This window comes from Protopterus annectens, chromosome 8.part0 (assembly GCF_019279795.1).
Source record: "Protopterus annectens isolate FY-2018-M chromosome 8.part0, PAN1.0, whole genome shotgun sequence".
Lineage (NCBI taxonomy): Eukaryota > Metazoa > Chordata > Ceratodontiformes > Protopteridae > Protopterus > Protopterus annectens.
In genome coordinates this window covers 1,967,395,734-1,967,419,850 of record NC_056741.1, presented here as the reverse complement: position 1 = coordinate 1,967,419,850, position 24,117 = coordinate 1,967,395,734, and the positions used below count along the sequence as shown (strand labels likewise).

Here is a 24,117-nt window from a genome sequence, read left to right as displayed (position 1 = left end):
ACATGCTGTCAGCTACCCAGCATGATTTTAGACCTGGACATAGCACTACTACAGCCCTGGTATCCTTCTGCGACTCTCTGTCGGGCTTGAGATGCCAGAAAACTTGTCTCCTCACTATTTCTTGACCTTTCTAAAGCCTTTGATTCCATCTCCCATTCTCTTCTTAGAAAACTATCCAACTTAGGAATCTCTCCCTCCACCATGCACTGGTTTTCTAACTACCTCACAGAGAGGCAACAAGCCACTAGGTGGCAACACACTCTCTCTCTCCTTTTCTCAGTACCACCACTGGAGTACCCCAAGAATCCACCTTAGGACCTCTGCTTTTCAGGATCTTCATCAATGACTTCCACTCTATTCTCAGTCAAGGCACAGTCATCCAGTATGCAGATGATTCTGCTGTCATCTGCAGTGCCAACTGTCCACCTGAACTCCTGAAACTCACCCAGTCAGCTCTTAGCTCCATCAAAACTTGGATGGCTAACAACCACCTTGCTTTAAACTGCAAAAAAACAAAGCTTATGCTATTCACTCCTAAAAAGACCATTACTATAAAGAAAGACTATGTTGTGTAGTCCAATCTCACCTTCATTTTTACATATGAGTCTGGCGGCTCTGACTCGGCCGATTTACAAGCTCGAAGACTTCTAACTGGCTCATGGCTAAGCAGGTATCCCATAGTGCACCAGTACAAACCCCAGATCTCGTTGCCGCTTCGAGTTCGGTTGTGCTTCTCTTGGCTCTGGCTAAGTTTTAAAACTCTTCTATTTAAATTTTGTATTACAGTTATTACTGTGTTGTAAGGTGCTATTATCCTAGGCAGTAGTGTTGTTTGACCTTTTCGGTGCATTCTTAGCTTAACTTGTTGTTAGTCTTGTATCCTGTGTGCCAGTTTAGAGTTCTTTGTAGGTGCTGTTGCGCTTTTTCCTTATCAGATAGTTTGTGGTGGTTTTCCGCTGCTAGTTAACAGGGGCTCTTGTTGTTCTGTTGTTTTTTTCTAGACCATTATTGGCAGCTTAGTTTCCTTAATCTGAGATTGTATTTTCGGCGGGGATCCTCTGGTTATTTGCTAAGGGTTGGAGTCCCTCCCTTAGTACATTAGTTATTTTCTTCAAATTGTTACCACATAGACTTGTATACAGTTTTCTGTGTGTGTGCGTTTTCTGGTCTGTTTAATTAGAAGACCTAGTTTTCTGTTCCACCGAGCTAGGCCCATTTTAGTTAGAGGACCTAGTCATCGTGGTACTTCCTTCCATACGGCTAGGCCCATTTTAGTTACAGGACCTAAAAATTGTTACCACATAGTTATTTACAGTTTTCTCTGTGTGTGTGTGTGTGTGTGTGTGTGTGTGTGTGTGTGTGTGTGTGTGTGTGTGTGTGTTTTCTGGTCTGTTTAAATTAGAAGACCTAGTTTTCTGTCCACCGGGCTAGGCCCGTTTTAGTTAGAGAACCTAGTCCTCTCCCCTCCTTCTTCTTCCTTTCCTGTGTGTGGGTGTGTGTGAAATGTCTAAAGAGAGTAAGGAGCATAACCTTCGGGTTTTAAGAAGTGCATGAAATGCTCCCAAAAGATGTCTTTAACGGATGGCCACATTAGCTGTGTCTACTGTTTAAGGGCCATCCACCTGCAACAGTCGTGCTTGTTCTGTCATGCTTTCTCTCCTAGGGTGTTGCAGGAGAGAAGGAACAAGCTTATACTCAAGGGTCTACTAAAACCATCTTTTGAGGAAGTTCTATCCACTTCTTTGGCTTCCTCCAAGTCTAGCAAATCTAAGCCTTCAAAAAGGCCTTCTCTGGTGCTGGCTGGTGTCCCGGAGCCGCCTTCTAAATAGTCAAAATCTGCCACATCGACTCCACTGCCTTCGGAACCAAAGGAGAGCACCATTGTGGTGTCAGAGTCGTTTCCAAGTGTTTCGGAGCCGACCGCTGAACCGATTGAATCAGCAATTGAATGTGCTACTCGGAGCCGGTCTGTGGACTACCTACCGGTTCCCGTGTTACTGAAGTCTCCAGTGCCCCCTAGATCAAGATCCTCTACTGTGTCTTCCAGATCTTCCAGGTGCCTTTCTGAAGAAGATGTGGAGAGGGTAATGTTGAGACTCCTGAAGTAATCTGCCTTACCAAAATTATTGTTGGCTCCGACCCAGTCGGCTCCGGAGCCACTCAATCCAGCTTTGGCCTTGTCTGCTATTCCTCCTCCAAGCCATGTTGGCCCTTCGGAGCCGGAGTGCTTGCTGCCACTGGAGGTACCATCGGTTCCAGCTCCCTTGGTTGCTACTTTAGAGCCGGGTTCGGCTCCGACACGCTCGGTGCTGCCCGTCGTGTCCAGGGGCCGAAGCTCTCCTGTCGGCACCGACAGGGAGGGTTGGAATTGATCTTCTTCAGTTCCGAGCCTTCCTCTCGGTGCGTCGGCTAGGGTGAACTCGGACTCTGCATCTATTTCAGAGCCGATGGTTCTGGCTCAGACGTCAACAGTTGTCTCTTCGGAGCGGGGGAGGTCTTTGGAGCCGGAGAGGTCGGCATTTGAGATGATGAGGAGCATGCTCTCTCATTCTCCAGCCCCTACCAGTGGCACCAGCACTCTTCCCCCGAGAGCACAAACTTCGGTCTCAGCCCCTATTCCCTCCGGAGACAGCAGAGACCCTCAGCCTCAGGAGCCATCGGCTGGTGGCCCCCACTCTTCCGAGGACTCCTTGGAATGTCTTTTCGAGGAGCCTCCCCAAAAGAGGCTATGTAAGAGAAAGCATGTTGACTCCCAGGATGAGTCCATGACATCAAACACTGACCTCGATGAGTCGGAAGGGTCCCCCAAGTCGTTCTCTGATGATGTCTCCTTCATGGACATCTTGGAGATGCTTAAGTAGAGGTGCGACTGGCACACTATCAACCCTTCTGATGCGGAGTCGGTGTACCTGAAGGCTTTCAGGTCTCAACCTTCTGCCTTTATGGTTGTCTCAACCTTTTGATGAACTGGTGGACCTAGTTAGACGAAAGGTGTGGGATACTCCTGGTGCCGTGGAGCCAGTCCCCAGGAGACCTAATAAGTTTCTGTCTGCCCCTCCTGGTAAAGAGTTTTTGTCTAAGGGCATTCCCATAGATGCCATGGTGGTGGCGGTGACCACAAAGAAGGAGCTGGTGGAGACTTCTTCCTCTGTTCATCTGCCAAATAAGGATTCTCGACAGATGGACAGATTTGGGAAGCATATCTTTAGTTCAGCGGCATTTACCCTTCGATCATTGAACTATCTCACTCACTTCACGAGATTACAGAGAGATCTCCTCAAGGAGTTAGGAAATTCTAAACAAGGTGTGTGTACTGAGGGAGTCCCTGACAAAGATCACTGCTCAGTTGTTTACCTTAAATTCTATAGTTAACTCCTCCATGTGGCTTATCTCCTATGTGGTTGATGGAGCGAGTAGAGCAGCGGGTTCAGGAGTTGCCCTGAGGCATCACTCCTGGATGCGCTTGTGTAATTTTGCAGAACCGTTCAAGTCTACTTTCACCAACACCCCATTTGATGGTTCCTCATTGTCTGGTTCGAAGGTGAAAGACACACTCACTCCGTGTGAGCAAGAAGGAAAGACTCTTTCTGCCGCAGGAGTACGTTTTACTGTTCCCTCTCGACCATACCCCAAATGTCAAAGGGGCGGTAAAATGTGGTTCAAAAAGTCCCAGAGGGTCTTTCCGGACACACAAGGTGAACCCTCCTTCAGAGGCAGAGGAGGAGGAGGAAGAAATGGGAGACGTTGCCCTAGAGGAAGGGGTGGTCCGAAATACCAGCAAGGCCGTGATTCCTTTCGAGGACGGCCTTATCAGTGCTCCTGATGTGAGGCCCGACTGCATTTCTCTGGGGCCTGTCGGGGGTCGCATTTCTTTGTATCCAGAAGCCTGGCTAAATATCACTCAAGACAAGTGGGTACAAAGAGTTGTTACCAGAGGCTATACCATACCCTTTTCCCTTCCACCGTTTGTTCCCAAGAAGTTCCCAGATGTACCACCCAATCACAGGGATCAGGCAACTGTGGAGATCAACAAATTGCTTTTAAAAAGAGTCATCCAGTCCATCCCAGCAGACCAGATAGGATCCGGAACTTACTCCAGGTTCTTTTTAATACCAAAACGAACCAGAGATTGGAGGCCAATATTGGACCTCAGCAGGTTAAACGAATCCGTGAAGAAGGACAAGTTTCGGATGGTAACTCTGCAGTCGATACTCCCGTTGTTAGGGAAAGACTATTGGATGTGCTCTCTAGATCTCCAAGACACCTACTACCATATAAAAATGGATAAGGCATCCAGGAGACATCTACGCTTCCGGCTGGGAGCCAGTCATTATCAGTTTCGTGCTCTGCCCTTTGGTCTCACCACAGCCCCCAGGGTGTTCACCAAATGCAAGGCAGTAGTGACAGCTCACCTGAGACGTCAGGGATTCCAGGTGTTTCCGTATTTGGATGACTGGCTCCTGACCGCCCCCTACCAGGCATGTACTCCTCCAAAACAGAGACGCCACTATTCAACTTTGTGCTCAGTTAGGGATCTCCATAAATTGGGAAAAATCTGCATTATTGCCCTCTCAATCTGTGATTTTTATAGACGCAGAGGTAGACACAGTGAACATGAAAGCTCGTCTCCCTGCCGACAGGGCACAAAACTTAATCTCTCAAATTCAACGTCTTCTCCCGTTGCGGAAGGTCAAAGCGAACTAGGTTCTTCAGCTCCTCGGGACTATGGCTTCCACCATTCTATTAGTATCATTAGCCAGGTTGCACATGAGAATTCTCCAGTAGCTTCTGTCTTCCCAATGGTCCTTCCAGTATTTCCCACTGAGTCATCTTGTACTGCTGACGGATTCATGCAAGAAGGACCTTCTTTGGTGGATAGCCCCCAACCAGTTGATCATGGGCGCCCCCTTTGTTCCTGCCCAACCCATTGCCACTGTGACCATGGATGCCTCCCAGATCAGGTGGAGGGCATTATCTCGGCAGGACTGTCCAAGGCACATGGCAAGAACACGAGGCTCACCTGCATGTCAATGAGGGTGGTGCTCCTGGTGTTGCAAGCACTTCAAAACCTTCTTCCTCTCGGGGCTATTGCGATACAATCAGACAGCATGTCGGTAGTTTGGTATATCAACAAACAGGGCAGTAGCAGATCTTACCCACTCTGTCGAGAGGCCATGCGAGTTTGGGAATGGGCGATTTCTTTCCAGTGCTTTCTGGTTGCAATGCACATTCCAGGGATGACCAACGTGATAGCTGACAAGCTCAGCCAGGCGATCCTACTGCCTCACAAGTGGTCTTTGAAACAGGAAACAGCGGAACAAATTTTCCGCAAATGGGGACAGCCTTGCTGCGACCTCTTTGCCAGCCCAGTCAATACTAAATGCAGCAGCTATTTTTCCCTCATTCCCCCTCCGGGGAGACATCCAGAGATGCTCTGGCTCACTATTGACCCATGGGACTTCTGTATGCTTTTCCTCCATTTCCTCTCATTTCCAAAGTGACTCAGAAAGCCAGTTGGCTGGAGAGCAAGTTGATCCTCATTGCTCCGTACTGGCTTCATCAGGTCTGGTTCCCCTTTCTCGAGCCTCTTCTCCTGGACGATCCTTGGATCCTGGACCCAGCTCTAGATCTGTTGACTCGCATGTCAGGTTCACTACATCCCTCAATTCACACCCGCAGGTTGACAGTGTGGTTGCTCCAGATGTTCTTCATGTTTCACTGTTGCAGTCATTACATTTGGGTAATCTGCTGGCAGGTTGCCCTCAGTCAGCCTAATTAACAAAGTCTTGGGTCCTGCGTCAGTTGCTGTCTCTTCTTCCATGATGTCAGGTTGTCAGGGGTATAAAACATGCATCTGACGCCATTACATCAGTCTTTCTTGCTGCGCGGTGCCAGAAGCAGAAGCAGTTCGCAAGTGCTGGTCGGCTGACTCCTGAAATTTTCGTTTTTGAGTTTCAGAACCGAAGTCTTCAACTAAAAGCGAAGTACCCCGTTGGAGAAACTTTTTCTTGCTCCATACCGATGTCAGTAAAAGTTAATAATTGCATTACTTGTGAGAAGCAAATACCTCATAAGGATTTTCATTTGTACTGTATTCCTTGCCTAGGCCCTGACCACAACGTGCCTTGTTGTCGGTTTTGTGCTAAATGTAATCAACGCGCTATTAAATGTCGGTATATTTTTGCTTCTAAATATTTTGGCTCATGATTTAATTATCCAGAAGTGTCATCTGTTAGCAATTCGACTACCATTATACCTAAAAAACACAAAGAAAAAGACAGAGACAGACTGCCAAGGTCCAAAACTGACGACGACGCTTCTCCTAAGCCAGTCACCAGTTCGCTGGTTCTCAGTGAGGTGCCCTGATACTTGCTACTTCTGATTCGCAGGCCTCTACTGAGATCCATTTGGAGTCTGGTATGCCGCGAGATGCTTCAATTATGGAACCCACGGATGTCTCTACCTTAGATGGGTCCGGAGCCGCTGTGCAGGCACCGGCTTCTTAGGTTGTTTTCAGGCCTACAGATTTGTATATTAGACCGACGCCATCTGCAAAACTAAGGCCAAAATCTAAATCTCTGTCTAAAAAACTGATGCCTGGGCCACATGTACAGTCCCCTATGCCTAAAAAACAAATGATCAAAATGGCTGAAGATTTAATTACTCTGATCAGGGGTAGCCAACCCCCTCCTTCTAAGAGGCCTAGGCAAGACATTGATTATGAATCTTCTGAACAAGATTCTATTTCTTCTGACTCTTCTAATGAACAGGATTTGTCTATACCTACTTATGAGGACTCTGATGCAGAAGATTCCATTCCTTCTGCTTCTCCTCCTGAGGATTTTTCTTTTGGGGAAACTTTACATACCTTAAGGGAGCATTTTCACTGGGAAAGTCAGGATTTCTCTGAATCTAAAAAGAGACTTAGGGATTTTTTTCTTCATCAGCATAGGCCTTTGGCTATACCTCCTGTTCTAGACATTGTTGATGATGTTTTTTCAGAATCTAGTATGGCTCCTGATTCTCTGCCTCCGGCTCCTTGTAAGCTAGACAGATACTACAGGGTTCCTGACTCCTACAAATTCCTTTAAAAAATCCTATTGCAGATCCTGAAACCATTTCTCAGGGTCCCAAGGGCATTAAGGCCTCTACTGCTAAAAATCCTACCCCGTCTGATAGAGATTCCAGGGCACTGGATAGATGGGGTAAGAAGGTTTACACTTCTGCAACTAGTTCAATCAGGGCTTTAAACTGTCAATTTCATATGCTTAAATATCAACAGCATATCATGGGACTGTTTATACAAAAAATGATGTTAATTTCTGACTGTGTGGAAAATAAAGATTTATAGGATTTATTGCATTCAGCTGAACAAGTTGGAAAACATACTTTGCAATGTGGTTTTGATTCTTTGGAGGCCTTTTGCAGGGCTGCTGTAACTGGGTCTGTGCTAAGAAGGCATGCTTGGCTGAAAGAGCAAACTCTGCCTGATCATGTTAAAGCAAAATTGTTGGATGCTGCATTACAGCAGGACCGACTCTTTGGTAATAAGGCTGAAGAAGTTTTAAAAAAGATGGAAGATAAAGCTAAATCTATGCAAACTGTGAAAGATTTATTACAAGTGCAACCTCCAATATTTAGTAGCTACTGGCCTACTAAGAACTGGTCATTTCCCGTTCCTTCGAGAGCCACTCAAGTCAAACCCAGACATTCCAAAGGCACCAGGTTTCATTCACAAGGAACTTTTAGAACAAAACAATGGGGTGCCTCCACCTCCATATCTGCAAACAACAAGTCACCTCCCTATGGTAAATAGTCTCAATGACTTCCCTCTACACTCACCAAGCACTTACCTTTCAGCCGCCCCTTTGGGGGGAAAACTGGCACTTCATGCACGAAACTAGCAACTTATAACCCAGGACAAATGGGTTTTAAATATAGTATCCCAGGGATACAGATTTCATTTCCACACGTTGCCAATTCCAAACGGATGGCCAGAGGCCCAGAAACAAGTTCTGTCCCTCATGAACATGGGGGCTATTCAACCAGTACCAGAAGAGGAAAAGGGACAAGGTTTCTATTCTAAACTTTTCCTGGTACCCAGAAAAGACAAATCATGGCGTCCAATTCTAGACTTATCTACTCTAAACACATTTCTGGACATTCCAAAATTCAAGATGCTGACTCTTCAACAGTTACTTCCTATGCTAGGCAAAGATGCCTGGTTGGTACCTCTAGACTTAAAAGAGGCTTACCTGCATATCCCAATCAGGGAATCTTGCAGAAGATACCTCCACTTCAAAGCAGGCTACTTGCATTACCAGTTCTCTGTACTGTCCTTTGGCTTAACTATTGCACCCAGGGTCTTCACAAAGTGCCTGGCTCCAGTAATTGCATTTTGCAAGCAAAGAAATATTCAAATATATCCATACCTGGACAACTGTCTAATTCAGGCAGAAAACAAGGACATTCTTCTAAAGCATCTGGCATTTGTAAAAAGGGTTCTAACTTGTCTAGGGTACACCATAAACGAAAAGAAATCACAACTGGTGCCCTCTCAAAAAATTACATTCCTGGGTGCAAGCTTGAATACAACTGCCCAGATGGCTTACCTTACGACAGAAAAGCAAATTCAATTGATGCATTACTTCAAACAGTTGGCCGCAAAAACCCTATCTGCAAGGCAAATTCTGCAGGCCTTGGGTTTCATGGTCTCCTGCATTCTTCTAATTCCATATGCAAGACTGCATATGAGGAAACTTCAGTGGTACTTAAAAAGTTTATGGAGCAATAAAAATGATTATTGAAAAAAAAAAAAAAAGTTTATGGAGCCAACATTGTCACAGCCTAGAAACAATGATTCTTATCACACCTTGCCTGCCACTAGAGTTCCTATGGTGGGCAGAGGCCTGCCACCAAAACAAGGGACTGCCATTCACTCCACCCCCTGCCGCCCATACCATAACTACAGATGCATCAGACTATGCTTGGGGGGCTCATCTGGCAGGGAAGTGCATTCAGGGCAAATGGAGCCCAAATCAAATGCACCTTCATATCAGTCAGAAAGAGATGCTAGCTGTACAGAATGCACTGACAGCCTTCAAGGACTACCTTCATCCAGGACAATTAATGATAAAGACAGACAACACCACAGTTATGTGGTACATAAACAAGCAGGGGGGAACACATTCCTACCCCCTTTGCAGACTAGCCATGGCATTGTGGAACATGGCCTTGACTTACCAAATACAACTACAAGCTCAATTCCTGCCTGGAAAACTGAATACTCTGGCAGACGAACTAAGCAGAAATCTCATGGACCCACATGAATGGAAACTGGAACCATGGATTTTCAACATGTTGACATGCAAATGGGGGAGTCCAGACATAGATCTTTTTGCCTCACCCCAGAACTATCAGTTGGACAAATTTTGCACAAGAACCCATCACAAAAAAGCTTGGAAAGTGGATGCTCTATCATTCAGCTGGAAAAAACTTTCAGTTTATGTTTTTCCCCGTATGCCTCTGCTCTCCAAAGTTCTACTAAAAGTCAAACAGGACAAACCAAAAATGATTCTGATTGCTCCAGACTGGTCTCGCCAACATTGGTACCCACTCCTGTGCAAAGTGTTACACCTTCCATCGTGGCACCTGTCTGACACCTTATTTACTGTCTCAGCAGAACAACCAAATTCTGCACACTCCGCTCCAAACTTTGAATCTTGCAGCGTGACTTATCACCTAAATTCCTCCTTAGCATCCCTCAGCAAACCTGTGATGGATGTCATTTTGGAGGCGAGAAGGCCTAGTACTAGAAAATCTTATGCTGACAAATGGAAAATATTCTGTGCCTGGAACCAATCACAAGGAATAAACACAGCAGTGCTCAATATTCCTCAGATCTTAAAATACTTAACTGAGATGCTTCACAAGGGCCTGTCCTTTTCTTCCATAATAATCCATGCTTCTGCCATTTCAGCTCATTACAACACAGAACCTCCCCTCTTCTCTCATCCTCTGCTAAAGCAGTATCTCAGAGGGGCCAAAAACTTAAGACCTCTCAGGAGAGCTCCAACCCCTGCCTAGGACCTCAATTTTGTATTAGAAGTACTCACTCTCCCTCCTTTCGAGCCAGCTGCTGCTGCAGACTTAAAATTTCTCTACTGGAAAGCAGCATTCCTTTTAGCAGTCACTTCAACTAGAAGGATTTCTGAATTACAGGCTCTTATGGCATTGGAGCCTTTCATTATTTTTCATGCGGACAGGGTGTGTCTCAGGACCAGTCCATCCTTCATGCCTAAGGTGGTATCCATTGTGGCTCTTAATCAGACCATTCATTTGCCAACTTTCTTTCCCAATCCACAGTACAAGGGGGAGCGGATTCTGCATTCATTGGATGTACACAGACAACTTAGATTTTACTTAAATAGGACAAAATCTCCAAGAAAATCTGAACAGCTGCTGGTGGTATTTGCTGCAGGGGCAGAGAGGAAAGGTTATTTCAAAGCAGACTATTTCCAAATGGATAAGCCATTGTATTTGTTTCTGCTATATGCACCATGGTAAAACTATTCCCCAGGGGATCAGATCTCATTCCACCAGGGCTGCATCTACTTCTACAGCCTTTCTCAGAGGTGTACCTACCAGAGACATTCTAGAAGCTGCTACCTGGAGCTCAGTTCATATGTTCACCAAACATTACCATTTACCTTTCTTCTCTAAATCCAGGGCTGGCTTTGCCACTGCTGTCCTACAGGGCCCTTATAGCTGGTCCTAATAATGTATAAATCCATCCTCCTAAACATAGCTTTGGGAATCTACCCAAATGTAATGACTGCAAAAGTGAAACACGAAGAACATAGTACAATTGTGTACACTTACCATAAATGTAGATGTTCAAGTGTATTCACTGTTGCAGTCCTGGTTACCCACCCTCCAGACCCATGTTTTTTCTCTAACTATACCTCTACTTTCTTTTACTATGCTTAAAAGCCTTTTTGGTGTATTTGCTTTTGTTTGGAGGTATATTTTTTTGTATTTTAAATTATGTAGATACATATATATTTTGCTCCCCATTTGGGGGGGCACCTGACATCTGGGGCAAGAAAAACTGATGTAATGGTGTCGGCTTTATGTTTTATACACCTGACAACCTGAAGTCATGGAAGAAGGGACAGCAACTGACGCAGGATCCAAGACTTTGTTAATCAGGACGACTGAGGGCAACCTGCCAGCAGATTACCCAAATGACTGCAACAGTGCATACACTCGAACATCTACATTTATGGTAAGTGTACACAACTGTACTTTACATCCCTAGTCAGGCTTCATGATGTATCTTCCTCAGTGTTACATATTCTTATGTCCTCCCATAAACCTTCAACTAGGAGGCTGTATGGCAGTAAATGGAAAAGATTTTCTATTTGGGCACAGAAAATGTAGATCCCTATGCTGCTTCTATCACTGTGATTTTTGGAATTTCTCTCTGAGCTTTTTCAACAAGGAGCTGCTGCCGCCACTATCAGAGTCCAGTTGGCGGCAATTTCTCATTTTCACTTAGGGTTTTCAGATAACAATTTAATGTCTCATAAGCTATGTAAGACCTTTTTGAAAGGAATCACTCTTTTGAGACCACTACTGCAAGAACCTGTGGCTTCTTGGGATTTAAATTTTGTGTTGTCTAAACTGACTTCTCCCCCATTTGAACCATCCCACTCATCTTCATTGAAATTTTTGTCTTGGAAGACTGTTTTTGGTAGCTATTGTGTCAGCTAGACTGGTATCGGAGCTACAAGCCTAGTCTGTTAAGCCATCTTATTTGATCTTTCACAAGGACAGGGTGTCACTACATACTAATCCCTCCTTTGTCCCCAAAGTTTGTTCTCCTGCTACCTTAAATCAATCCATAGAACTCCCAGTTTTCTTCCCTAATCGCTGTAATACAGCTAAATACCGTTTTCATCAGCTGGACATTCATAGACAACTACGTTTTTATTTACAGCGGACCAAGGAATTTAGGAAATCATATCAACTATTCATTTCCTTTTCTGACTCCAAATTGGGCTTACCAGTTTTTAAAGTGACACTATCTAACTGGATTTCCAGTTGCATAGCCTTTATCTACAGTTTGGAGGGCAGACCTTTACCCTGCAGGATCAAGGCTCATTCTACCAGGTCGCTGTCTACCTCTGCAGCCTTTCAAGCCAGGGTCCCACTTGATAATATTTGTGCAGCAATTACATGGGCTACCCCTCACATTTTTATTACAAATTGGATTTAGCTTCCAGGGATAGAGCATCCTTTGGCTCCACGGTGCTTAGGAGTATTTTCCAGTGAGCCACCCAAGGATAAGGCACTAGGGACGCTGTCCCATATGTAAAAATGAAGGTGAGATTGGACTACACAGCATAAAGAAGTTATGTACTCACCATAACTTTCCATGTTGGTAGTCCATCTCCACCTTCATTATTACCAACCCGCCCTCCTGCCCCCATCCTGGAAGATGTGGAGATAATAATAATAATAATTTGGTTATCTTTGGTTGGAGACCCTTTAGTATTGGTTTGTCTGTTATGGTTTTTTCTTCTAGTGAGCAGCAAACAAGATTTGGGGATTGTACTGGTGTACTATGGGATACCTGCTTAGCCATGAGCCAGCCAAAAGTCTTCGAGCTTGTAAATCGTCTGAGCCAGAGCCAAGGATCAGCTCCAAACCCATATGTAAAAATGAAGGGTGAGATGGACTACCAACATGGAACGTTATGGTGAGTACATAACTTCTTTTTCTCCTTTCTCTCCCAAGATAACACTACCATAGAGGTCGCCTCACAGACTAAACTTCTAGGTGTCACTATAGATGAACACCTAACTTTTCATATGCACATACAAAACATCATTGATAAAACACACCAGAAATTAGGCATGTTAAACCGCCACAAAACATTCCTTACTTACTCTTCAAAACTATCCATTGCCTCCTCCTACCTGCTCCCATCTCTTTTTTATGGCATTCCTCTCTTTGCCACCATACAGGCCAGTCTTAAATCCAAACTAGACTCGTGCTGTAACAAAATTGCCAAGTTCGCCACTAACAGACAACACTTATCTCACCACTGCACCTCTCTTTGTCTACTAGACTGGCCGGAACTCCCTCATCACCTTACATACATACAGCTAACAACTGCCCACAAACTAATGTTCAGTCCATCTAGCTGCCCTGCCCTCTCTTCTCTACTTGCACCATACCACCCCAACAGACCCCTCCAATCTGAAATAGTATGCTCCTGCAAGTAAAAAAAAAACTAACCTCTCCACTGGTCAATTGCTCCACTCCGATTCCACTACTAGATTATGGAACTCTCTCCCACCTCCACTAAGATCCATTAGTAATGCTGCTTTCTTTAAAAAAATCTCTGAAACATCATATCTCCACCCACTGGCTTGTGATAGTTCCTCATAAACTATAACCTGACTTTGCCCCTCCTTCTATTCCGACCTTCCTGCTTCCATCCTTCCACCTTCCACTTTATCACCCATCCCTAAATGATAATCTACATCCACATGTACTGTCTGTACACAGATGTATGTATAGTTGCTTTGCCTTTTTAATGTAACCGATGTTAATTCCATTTGAAACATTGTTAATAACTTTGTTTACTTGTTATTGTAACAAACTGAATGTTTGTTCAAAATGTACTGTATATTCTCCGTGGAGCGTTTCCACTGAAAATGGCAACTTTTTGGCCCAGTGGACCATCCCGGTAAACAAATGCAAATAAATAATAAGTAAATAAATGATGTTGTTGGAAGAGAAAATGTTGCTAAGCTTTCCTAGTCCCTTGTAGTCACAGTCCTGATTGTTTTTTTTTTTCTTTGTTTGTTTTTTACAGTCAGAACTTTATATTTAGAAGATGAACATTTCTGGTGAGTACCTTATTTAAAATTTCTTTCTTGAATCTGGCTTCTTAAGTTTTGTTACAAAACTAGTAATGTCTTTCATGGAAACTTAAAAAATATGCCTCACAAAAAGCAGTTCCTGTTTTGGTTGTGTGTCTTCCTGCTCTTTTAGTAGCTGGTATTTAGTATGGAAGGCTGTTTTGAAGTAGCAAGCAATGTTATTTTGAACCTGTGTATTCATACAAGTTTGGAATTAATTTTTGGATTGCCATTTCCAGTGAGAGACCTTAGCCTCCCACACCCACCTATTTAGTGGGATGTTATGTGGTTCTATCTCGCCTCCATTCTTTACTCTCTAGCACGAAGTCTCTAATTGGCTGGGCTACCCCGGTATCCCAAGATGCACCTCGCCCTAGCCCCAGACCTCGTTTGCCGCTAGTAGAGTTAGGACGTGGTCTCGCTTGGCTGTGGCTATGTACCCTTTTCAAATACTTTTCTAAGTATTCTAGTAGTCAGTTGTATTGCAAAAGCTATTTTAATAGCTACTCTTCTTTTGTGACTAGTTCTTGTGAGTTTTTTGTGAGGACTTTGTGTGTTTGTGGTATCCCTCTGTGTCACGGGCTAGGCCCGTCTAAGTTAGAGGACCTAGTCCTCTCCAGCATTGCCCCCTTGTATTTTTTGTACTGGTCTTTGAGTTGTGGGTAGTTGTTTTCCCTCCAAGAAATGTTTAACTTAGAGTTTACTTGGCGTTAGTGTGTTTTGTTTTTTCCCGCCTTCCTCTTGTGTTGTCTCTGTTGGCTGAGTGTTGTGCAGTTGTTATGTCTAAAGAGCAGAAAGAACATAAACCCTCTGTGTTTAAGAAGTGTACCAAATGTGGCTACAAAATGTCCATTACAGATAGGCATTCCATCTGTGTTTATTGTCTGGGTGCTATCCACCTACAAGAGTCCTGCAGTTTTTGCCACGTGTTTAGCCCTAGGGTACTGCAGGAAAGAAAAAAATAAACTGATTTTGAAGGGTCTGATTAAGCCTTCCTTTGAGGAGGCCTTAGATTCTTCTTCATCTTCTAGTGTTAAATCTAAGCCTGCTAAGGCCAAGAAAAGATCTCCGGCTCCATCTGCCTCTTCGGAGCCTTCGGAGAAGGTTTCAAAAGTGGATACTTCCTCCTCAGCTCCACTGTCCTCGGGGCCGCAGGAGAAAATTTTGGTTATGGATACTACCTCCTCAGCTCCATTGCCCTCGGGGCCGCAGGAGGTATCTGTTGTACTGGAGTTGACCTCGGCTCCGATATTATTGGAGGGTATTCGGAGCCGGTCACCCAGTGTCAGACATGAGTCTCCAGGTAGGAGATCCCGATCTCCTTCTATTTCTTCCAAATCCTCTAGGCTGTCTGATTTGGATGTGGATAGGGTGGTCCAGAGGCTCCTGCAGTCGCCGGTGTTAGCAAAACTTTTTTCGGCTCTGACCCAGTCGGCTCCGGAGCCAGTCCCTGTCCTGGTACCGATGATTCCTCCTCTGAGCACCCATGTGTCGTCAGAGCCAGAGTGCCCCGTGCCGAGTGATGTCCTTGTGTCGGCTCCGATACCCCAGGTGAGTCTATCGGAGCTGGTGTCGGCTGCAACCATGTCGGTTCCATCCTCTGGTTTCGGTACTCTGGTTTCCTCAGTCGGACCCAAGGGGGATACCTCGGGACTCCTGTCTGTTCCGAGTCTCCCTCTTGGTGCATCGGCTTGTGGAATCTCGACTCCGGTCGTGGTCTCGGAGATGGGTCGGTCCTCAGATTCGGGGGGACCTGCCTTAGAGGCCATGAGGAGCGCACTGGCTAGATTGTCAGTCACATCACCTGGATCAGTCACTCCATCCCCATACACCCCGGCTAGAGCCTCTGACGCCCCCCTATCCGTGGATGGCGGAGCCTGAAGGTCTGGGGATACCCCCTTGAGCGGTCCCCTACTTTCTGACGGCCCCTCAGAGTCGGTGCCTGAGGAGCCCCCCCAGAAAGAAGTTGTGCAAGAAGGAAGCACATAGACTCCCATGACAAATCCTTCACCTTTGATACCAACCTCGAGGAGTCAGAGGGGTCCCCCAAGTCGTCCTCTGATGTCTCTTTCTCTGACATCCTGGAGATTTTGAGGCGGAGAGGCGACTGGCCTTCCAAGACCCCCTCTGAGGAGGAGTCTGTATTCCTCAAGGCCTTCGGAGCTCAACCCTCTGCCTCCTGGGTGTCTCCACCCTTCGACAAACTCCTGGATTTGATTTGTCGAAGGGTGTGGGAGAACCCTGATTCCGTGGAACCGGTGCCCAGATGTCCAAATAAGTTTCTTTCTGCTCCCCCGGGGAAAGAGTTCCTGACCAAAGGTGTTTCGGTAGATGCCTTGGTGGTGGCGGCAGCCACTCAGCAGGAAGTTGCAGAGGCTTCTTCTTCCATCCATCCTCCTAACAAGGAGTCCAGGAGTATGGACCGGTACGGGAAGCATACCCTGTCTTCGGCGACCTTTACCTTGCGGTCGCTGAATTACCTTTGTCATTTCACTCGGCTCCAAAGAGATCTCCTTAAGGAGCTAGGAGATACTCTGATGGGTAACATGCCTGAGGCGGTAACGCAAACTGTTAACGCCCAGTTGTCTACCCTTGGGTCCATTGTCAACTCGTCCATGAGGCTCATATCTTATGCAGCCGAAGGGGCGAGTAGGGCATCTAGCTCAGGTGTGGCTCTCAGAAGGCAAGCCTGGATGCACCTGTGTCATTTCGCGGAGGCCTTTAAGTCTTCCTTCACTGATGCCCCCTTTGATGGGTCCTCTCTTTTCGGGACCAAAGTGAAAGACACCCTCACCAGATGCGAACAGGAGGGAAAGACACGATCTGCCGTAGGGGCTCGTTTTTCTCTCCCTTCTAGGCCTTACCCCAAGGCTCAGAAAGGGGAGAAAATGTGGCTCAAGAAGTCTGAGGCCTTTCCCTACAGCTCAAGGTGAGTCCCCCTCCATGGGCAGAGGAGGGGGAAATAATTCTGGAAGACGCCGTCCTAGAGGCAGAGGAGGCACCCGCAACTCTGGAGACCACTATTCCTTTCGCAGATCTTCCTTCCAGCGCTCCTGATGCGTTGCCTGACTGTGCTGTTCCGGAGCCAGTCGGGGGCCGAATTTCATTGTATCTGGAAGCCTGGGAAAGCATCATCCAGGATCGTTGGGTGCTTCGAATAGTTACCAGAGGTTACGTTATTCCCTTTGTATCAACACCCCCTCCAGTCTGAAGAATCCCGGACGTCCCACCCAGTCAACGGGATCAAGCAGCACTAGAACTTACAAAGCTGCTAGAAAAAGGAGTCCTCCAACCAGCCCCCTCGGACCATATCGGATCAGGAACTTACTCAAGACTCTTTTTGGTGCACAGAAGAGGTTATCAGGGACCTGGGGACTCAGGTTGACAGTGGCCTTTCTTTTGACACTCACATTGCTAAAGTGGTTAGAAAGACCTTCTACATTGCCCACCTGATCATGAAGGGATTCACATCCAGATCTAGTGAGGTCATTGTTCCCTGTACTCTTCACTTATCAGACCAATGATCGAGTACAATGCCCCATTCGGGATGTATCTCACCCGACATCTGCAGCAATTGGAGAGACCCCAAAAGTTCCTCACCAAAAGGATAAAGGGACTCCAAAATCTGTCATATGCTGCCAGATTGAAGAAACTCCAGCTCTATTCAGTCGCATACCGTCTGCTCAGAGGTGACATGTGCCTGACATACAAGGCCATGTCCAACCGAATTAATGGACATGCTCCACCTCAAAAATCCAAATCCACCAAAACCACTAGAGCAAGCGACTTAAACCTTAGCACGGATATAAATAGGACGTGCTGGAGGGATAGATTTATCACTCAGAGACTCCCTATGCTGTGGAATAAAATCCCGGTCCATGTGAGGCAGAGCACCTCGCTGACTCTGTTCAAGAGAAATCTAGACCTGTGGATGGGAGATCGTAGGTTTACCCCGGGAATCATCTCTGGGTCACTGCTGGACAGAGGCACAACAAACTAATGGGCACAGTATTTTTTCATATAAGGGGTGGCGTAAGCCACAATAATTTGGGCTAGGCTTATAAATGCCTTAGGGCAGATAGCCTAGTATAAACCTATGAACCTATGAACCTATGTTGCCCCTCAGAAGAGTTCAATCCAGGTTAGTTCTCCAACTGTTGTGCTCCATGGCCACCACCATCATGCTGGTGCCTCTGGCCAGGTTACATATACGGATTCTGCAATGGCTTCTTTCCGCCCATTGGTCATTTCAGAAACTTCCCCTTTCCCACCTGATACAAACAGGACCTCCGCTGGTGGCTACGTTCTGCCAATCTGGACAAAGGGAGGAGCTTGATTCCTATGTCTCCAGTGACCACGGACGCCTCCCAGATGAGGGGGGGGGGCATTATCTTGGCAGGACGGTCCAAGGCATGTGACAAGATCACGAGGTACATCTGCACATCAATGTTCTGGAGATGAGAGCGGTGTTTCTAGCGTTGCGAGCACTCCAAGACTCTCTACCTCTGGGAACAATTGCGATTCACTCGGACAACATGTCCGTAGTGTGGTACCTGAACAAGCAAGGGGAAACCAAGTCTTATCCCCTCTGCAGAGAGGCCATGCGAGTGTGGCATTGGGAAGTATCTTCCCAACGGTTCTTAGTGGCAACGCACATTCTGGGAAAGTCCATTGTGATAGCGGACAGGCTGAGCAGAGCTATTCTGATGCCTTACGAGTGGTCCCTGAACAACCGAGTGGCGGTTCAAATTTTCAACAGGTGGGGTTAGCCTTGCTGCGATCTCTTTGCCAGTCCCCTCAATGCCAAATGCAGCGAGTACTTCACACTGATCCCCCCACAGGGGGAGTCGCCCAGTGACGCTCTAGCTCATGATTGGCCTCCCGGTCTGGTCTATGCTTTCCCTCTGTTTCCTCTGTTACCAAGAGTGATTCAGAAAGCCATATCCTTGGGAAGCAGGATGATCCTTATTGCTCCACACTGGCCTCGACAAGTATGGTTCCCCTTTCTTCAAAAGTACACAGTAGACGGTCCTTGGACTCTGGACCCAGTGCCAGACCTCCTGACTCGCATGTCAGGCCAGCTCCATCCATCACTGCGAACCCTCAGGCTGACAGGCTGGCTACTCCACTTCCGTCACTAGTTAGACAGCATTCCTTTTCACCGGAGGTGGTACATCTTGTCTTCATCTCATAAGTCTTCTACCAGGAAAATTTACTCCGCAAATGGAAGAGATTCTTCATTTGGGCTCAAGGCCAAGGTTTGGACCCCTTCACAGCCCCAATTCCATCGGTTTTAGATTTTTTAGCCATGCTTTTCCATCAGGGCTGTGCGCCCGCTACCATTAAAGTGCAATTGGCTGCAATCTCCAATTTCCATACATCTTACGAACCCTCTCTTATGGGCCATAAACTCTGCAAGGCCTTCTTGAAAGGTGCTTGGCTACTTCATCCTCCTGTGTCAGAGCCTGTCATGCCATGGGACCTAAACCTTGTGCTACAAGCCATCACTTCACCACCCTTTGAACCAGCTGCCACCAGATAAATTTTTTATCTTGGAAAACGGCGTTTCTGATAGCCATTACATCGGCCAGAAGAGTATCAGAACTTCAAGCTCTGTCCATTAAACCTCCATATTTGACCTTTCATAAGGACAGAGTTTCACTGAGACTTAACCCATCCTTCCTTCCAAAGGTGTCATCCACTGTTAATCTCCATCAATCTGTTGAGTTACCAGTGTTCTTTCCAAAATTTTCCAATAAAGCAGAGTTCAGGTTCCATCAGTTGGATGTGCACAGGCAATTGAGGTTCTGTTTACAAAGGACTAAACAGGTTAGGAAGTCTGAATAGCTGTTTGTGTCCTTTTCAGAGAACAGAGCAGGTTGTCCCATTTTCAAGTGCACAATTTCTAAATGGATTAAAGATTGTATTTCCTTCATCTACTCTGCAGCAGGCAGAAGTTTACCTTTTCCCGTCAGAGCTCACTCTACCAGGACAATGTCCACATCGATAGCTTTCCATGCCAGGCTTTCACTGGATGATATTTGTGCTGCGGCCACCTGGGCCTCTCCTCACACCTTTATCACTCATTACAAGCTGGACGCGGCTTCTAGGGGACGGGCTTCCTTTGGTTCCACGGTTCTCAGGAGTATCTTTCTATGAGCCTCCCAGGATAGAGGTGCTGGGGACGCTGTCCCGTGAGTAAAGAATGGAGGGCGAGATAGGACCACATAACATCAGTTAGTTATGTACTCACCATAATGATCGATGTATGTGGTCCATCTCGCCTACATTCTTATGTACCGTCCCACCTGCCCCCTTCCTAGATGATTTGGAGGAACATTCGTTCTGTGAACCCTTCAAGGTCAGTTGCCTTTTCTTTCTTGGCTGGAATTCCTTCCAGTGTTGGTTATGTATGGGTTATGATTGGTATGGTTGCAAACAAGATCTGGGGCTAGGGCGAGGTGCATCTTGTGATACCGGGTTAGCCCAGCCAATTAGAGACGTGCTAGAGAAATAGTTGGCCGAGTCCGTGAGTAAAGAATGTAGGCAAGATAGACCACATACATCGATCGTTATGGTGAGTACATAACTAACTGTTTTCCTCTCTCCACTTCCTAATCAAGTATTCTTACCCTTAAGTTACAATTCTAATGTAAGAATAATTACTCAGCCAATTTAGATATTTGTGTTTATCTTGCAGAGAGTTAGATTTTCATTTTTCTCCTTATCCCTCAGTCTGTTGGCTGGCAGGTACAGCATAAAACCAGGACTCGACAAGAGTGTGTATTTCATACACTTGTTATTCCTAGTTGAGATGAGTATTCTTACTAATCTTGTGTTTCTGCAACCTGTTTTCACATGTGGAGTATGCCCTTATAGTCCTAGAGTTAAAGGTTTCATGTTTACATAGGAATGTGAACCAACCCTTATTAATGGGAGGAGTAAACTGGTACAGCCTTCTCACTCTTGCCTCTCCTCACCCAGCTCCTGAGTTACCCAGGTCACTACTTATCCAGAGTTGTTTGTGCCATAGTCAGGACTCTATGCTTTACTATGGAAGTGGCCTAAATGTCATGTCTTTCCCCCATTCCTGAAACTATATTTTTTCCTTTCCCACCTGATACAAACAGGACCTCCGCTGGTGGCTCGTTCTGCCAATCTGGACAAAGGGAGGAGCTTGATTCCTATGTCTCCAGTGACCACGGACGCCTCCCAGATGAGGGGGGGGGGCATTATCTTGGCAGGACGGTCCAAGGCATGTGACAAGATCACAAGGTACATCTGCACATCAATGTTCTGGAGATGAGAGCGGTGTTTCTAGCGTTGCGAGCACTCCAAGACTCTCTACCTCTGGGAACAATTGCGATTCACTCGGACAACATGTCCGTAGTGTGGTACCTGAACAAGCAAGGGGGAACCAAGTCTTATCCCCTCTGCAGAGAGGCCATGCGAGTGTGGCATTGGGCAGTATCTTCCCAACGGTTCTTAGTGGCAATGCACATTCTGGGAAAGTCCAATGTGATAGCGGACAGGCTGAGCAGAGCTATTCTGATGCCTTACGAGTGGTCCCTGAACAACCGGTGGCGGTTCAAATTTTCAACAGGTGGGGTTAGCCTTGCTGCGATCTCTTTGCCAGTCCCCTCAATGCCAAATGCAGCGAGTACTTCACACTGATCCCCCCACAGGGGGAGTCGCCCAGTGACGCTCTAGCTCATGATTGGCCTCCCGGTCTGGTCTATGCTTTCCCTCTGTTTCCTCTGTTACCAAGAGTGATTCAGAAAGCCATATCCTTGGGAAGCAGGATGATCCTTATTGCTCCACACTGGCCTCGACAAGTATGGTTCCCCTTTCTTCAAAAGTACACAGTAGACGGTCCTTGGACTCTGGACCCAGTGCCAGACCTCCTGACTCGCATGTCAGGCCAGCTCCATCCATCACTGCGAACCCTCAGGCTGACAGGCTGGCTACTCCACTTCCGTCACTAGTTAGACAGCATTCCTTTTCACCGGAGGTGGTACGCATCTTGTCTTCATCTCATAAGTCTTCTACCAGGAAAATTTACTCCGGCAAATGGAAGAGATTCTTCATTTGGGCTCAAGGCCAAGGTTTGGACCCCTTCACAGCCCCAATTCCATCGGTTTTAGATTTTTTAGCCATGCTTTTCCATCAGGGCTGTGCGCCCGCTACCATTAAAGTGCAATTGGCTGCAATCTCCAATTTCCATACATCTTACGAACCCTCTCTTATGGGCCATAAACTCTGCAAGGCCTTCTTGAAAGGCGCTTGGCTACTTCATCCTCCTGTGTCAGAGCCTGTCATGCCATGGGACCTAAACCTTGTGCTACAAGCCATCACTTCACCACCCTTTGAACCAGCTGCCACCAGATAAATTTTTTATCTTGGAAAACGGCGTTTCTGATAGCCATTACATCGGCCAGAAGAGTATCAGAACTTCAAGCTCTGTCCATTAAACCTCCATATTTGACCTTTCATAAGGACAGAGTTTCACTGAGACTTAACCCATCCTTCCTTCCAAAGGTGTCATCCACTGTTAATCTCCATCAATCTGTTGAGTTACCAGTGTTCTTTCCAAAATTTTCCAATAAAGCAGAGTTCAGGTTCCATCAGTTGGATGTGCACAGGCAATTGAGGTTCTGTTTACAAAGGACTAAACAGGTTAGGAAGTCTGAATAGCTGTTTGTGTCCTTTTCAGAGAACAGAGCAGGTTGTCCCATTTTCAAGTGCACAATTTCTAAATGGATTAAAGATTGTATTTCCTTCATCTACTCTGCAGCAGGCAGAAGTTTACCTTTTCCCGTCAGAGCTCACTCTACCAGGACAATGTCCACATCGATAGCTTTCCATGCCAGGCTTTCACTGGATGATATTTGTGCTGCGGCCACCTGGGCCTCTCCTCACACCTTTATCACTCATTACAAGCTGGACGCGGCTTCTAGGGGACGGGCTTCCTTTGGTTCCACGGTTCTCAGGAGTATCTTTCTATGAGCCTCCCAGGATAGAGGTGCTGGGGACGCTGTCCCGTGAGTAAAGAATGGAGGGCGAGATAGGACCACATAACATCAGTTAGTTATGTACTCACCATAATGATCGATGTATGTGGTCCATCTCGCCTACATTCTTATGTGCCGTCCCACCTGCCCCCTTCCTAGATGATTTGGAGGAACATTCGTTCTGTGAACCCTTCAAGGTCAGTTGCCTTTTCTTTCTTGGCTGGAATTCCTTCCAGTGTTGGTTATGTATGGGTTATGATTGGTATGGTTGCAAACAAGATCTGGGGCTAGGGCGAGGTGCATCTTGTGATACCGGGTTAGCCCAGCCAATTAGAGACGTCGTGCTAGAGAAATAGTTGGCCGAGTCCGTGAGTAAAGAATGTAGGCAAGATAGACCACATACATCGATCGTTATGGTGAGTACATAACTAACTGTTTTCCTCTCTCCACTTCCTAATCAAGTATTCTTACCCTTAAGTTACAATTCTAATGTAAGAATAATTACTCAGCCAATTTAGATATTTGTGTTTATCTTGCAGAGAGTTAGATTTTCATTTTTCTCCTTATCCCTCAGTCTGTTGGCTGGCAGGTACAGCATAAAACCAGGACTCGACAAGAGTGTGTATTTCATACACTTGTTATTCCTAGTTGAGATGAGTATTCTTACTAATCTTGTGTTTCTGCAACCTGTTTTCACATGTGGAGTATGCCCTTATAGTCCGAGTTAAAGGTTTCATGTTTACATAGGAATGTGAACCAACCCTTATTAATGGGAGGAGTAAACTGGTACAGCCTTCTCACTCTTGCCTCTCCTCACCCAGCTCCTGAGTTACCCAGGTCACTACTTATCCAGAGTTGTTTGTGCCATAGTCAGGACTCTATGCTTTACTATGGAAGTGGCCTAAATGCTTTGTAGCAGTGTCTTGGGATTCTAATTCTAATCTATAATCTTGTTTCCCATTCTGCATTTTGAATATTTAAATGTAATGTTAATACTTAAATATGTTCTGTATTCGTAATTGACTTATGTTCATCATATTCATTACTGCTGAAGTAGCTTTAGCTATAGGGTTATGTACTGCCAAAGATATAACAGCTGACCAGCTTCCAAAGCTTCAGCACACTTCCGTACACCTAAACTAGCAGACAGCTTCAGTTGAGCTCAATAAAAG

At 46.0% G+C, this 24,117-nt stretch overlaps 1 protein-coding gene across 6 annotated transcripts in view; it reads left to right on the top strand.

Moving 5' to 3' along the window:
* Positions 1-24,117, top strand: part of ZNF821 (zinc finger protein 821) — a 748,458-nt gene that overhangs the window by 257,047 nt on the left and 467,294 nt on the right. For all 6 annotated transcript variants that reach the window (XM_044081495.1, XM_044081494.1, XM_044081493.1 and 3 more), the window contains one exon: positions 13,889-13,922. In XM_044081495.1, the coding sequence (XP_043937430.1) occupies positions 13,889-13,922 (34 nt within the window). Of the gene's footprint in view, positions 1-13,888; positions 13,923-24,117 lie in introns of those variants that run through there.